Below are 1,816 nucleotides of genomic sequence, written 5' to 3' on the forward strand. Positions count from 1 at the left end.
CTAACTGTACTCGTAGTCTGACGAGTCCTCCTCGGACACCCCTGTCAGGTCTCTGCGGTAAGAGTCCACGCCGTTCTCCTCTGTCTCGCCCGCTGGCCGGAGGCTTTTGCCCATGCCTTTGCGCTCCTCCATTTTGATGGTGTCGTAGAGTCCCTTAGGTCCTTCTTCAAGGAGGATGTTCCTCTCCGAGTGAGAGGGTTTCATTTGGCAGACGTTTTTGAGGAAGAGGAGGACAGGGGCGTAAAGCACGTTGGCGAGCCCCATGCCCAGGTTGAGCTGCGCGAAGCCCATGGTGTGCACAATCTGCCCAGCCACGATGGGCCCCAGGGCGTACGCCACGGAGTAGGAGATGTCTGCGATGGCGTAGACGCTGCCATAGACGGAGACGTGGCGCACGTCCACCAGGAAGGCCAGGGTGGGCAGCAGGGCCGTGTCCACCAGGGCGATGCCGAAGCAGATGCCGCAGAGGGGAACAATGACCTGCCCGAAATTCCTGCAGGCTGGCACCAGGCAGGAGCTGGCGCCGATGATGGCCATGCCCAGGGCCCCATAAAACCACTGGAGGTGGGGGTACGCGGCGGCCAGCCGGACGGTGACGTAGACGCCCAGCACGTGGGGGAAGAAGGCGGGCAGCCAGGTGAGGCCCACCTCCCACTCGCTGGCCCCCATGGACTCCTTCATCCAGTTGGCGATGGTGGGCTCCAGGAAGGCCAGGGGGATGTTGCAGGTGGCCAGGGCCCCCGCCACCACGGCGACGTAGGGGTCGACCATGAGGCGGTGGATGGGGGTGCCGACAGGCATGTTGGCCCGCGCCCCGGTGGCGCAGGGCGGCGCCAGGGCCAGCAGCAGCAGCCCGTCGAGGAGGCAGACGCAGGCCAGCACCAGGAAGGGCACCCGCTTGCCGGCGAACTCGTAGAGGACGCCGCCGAAGGGGGGGGCGGCCAGGCTGCCGAAGGAGATGCAGGCCAGCGCCGTGCCCAGGGCGCGGCTCCGCGCCGGCTCCTCGGCGTAGCGGTCGGCGATGAGGGCGATGCCGGCGGTGTCGGCGAAGGCCGAGCCCAGCCCCTGCAGGCTGCGCGCCGCGAACAGCGTCGCGTAGTTCTCCGCGAAGGCGAAGGTGGCGGTGGAGAGGAAGAGGACGGCCAGCCCGGCCAGCAGCGGCGCCTCGTAGCCCACGCGGTCGATGAGGGTGCCGCTGAGCGGGTTCACCAGCAGCTGCAGCATGGCCTTGGAGGCGAACAGCACCCCGATCTGCACGTCCTCGTTGCCCCCCGATGCCGGCGGATACCGCGCCGGCAGGAGGCTCCGGTTGCCGCCGCCGCCGGTCTCGTTGCCCCCCGCGGGCGCGGACGGGCCGGCGGCGCCCCCCCCGCCGCGCATGGCCTCGATGTAGTCGGGGATGATGGGCACGATGACCATGTAGAGCATGTTGTCCAGCAGCAGCGCCACGCACACCACCAGCAGCAGCAGCCGCCGCTGCCGCCGCGCCTCCCCCATGGCGCTGCCCAGCCGCCGCCGCCGCTCGCCCACCGCCTCCGACAGCCGCGCCACGGCGGCCCGCGCCCGGCCCGCGCCCCCCGCCTCCGCCATCGCCCTCAGCGCCGCCGCCGCCCCGCCGCCGCCCGCATGGGGCACGGGGGGGCGGCCCCGCCGCCGCCGCCTCCTCCGCCGCCGCCGCCCGAGCCGCCGCCGCCGCTCACCTCCCGGCGGCCGCCGCCAGCCCGCGCCGCCGCTGCGAGGCGGCTCCGAGGGGCCGGCCCTCCATCACCACACTAATAAGCGCCGCGCACGGAAACCCCACCCGCCCCCGCCACCG

General features: G+C 71.8%; 1 protein-coding gene across 1 annotated transcript; it reads right to left on the reverse strand.

Moving 5' to 3' along the window:
- SLC18A3 (solute carrier family 18 member A3) lies at window positions 1-1,590 on the reverse strand. Its single transcript, XM_074830023.1, has one exon. The coding sequence runs from the start codon at window positions 1,588-1,590 to the stop codon at window positions 1-3; it is 1,590 nt and encodes a 529-aa protein (XP_074686124.1).
- Between the last annotated feature and the right edge of the window lie 226 nt (window positions 1,591-1,816).

The sequence above is a fragment of the Strix aluco genome, chromosome 7 (assembly GCF_031877795.1).
Source record: "Strix aluco isolate bStrAlu1 chromosome 7, bStrAlu1.hap1, whole genome shotgun sequence".
Lineage (NCBI taxonomy): Eukaryota > Metazoa > Chordata > Aves > Strigiformes > Strigidae > Strix > Strix aluco.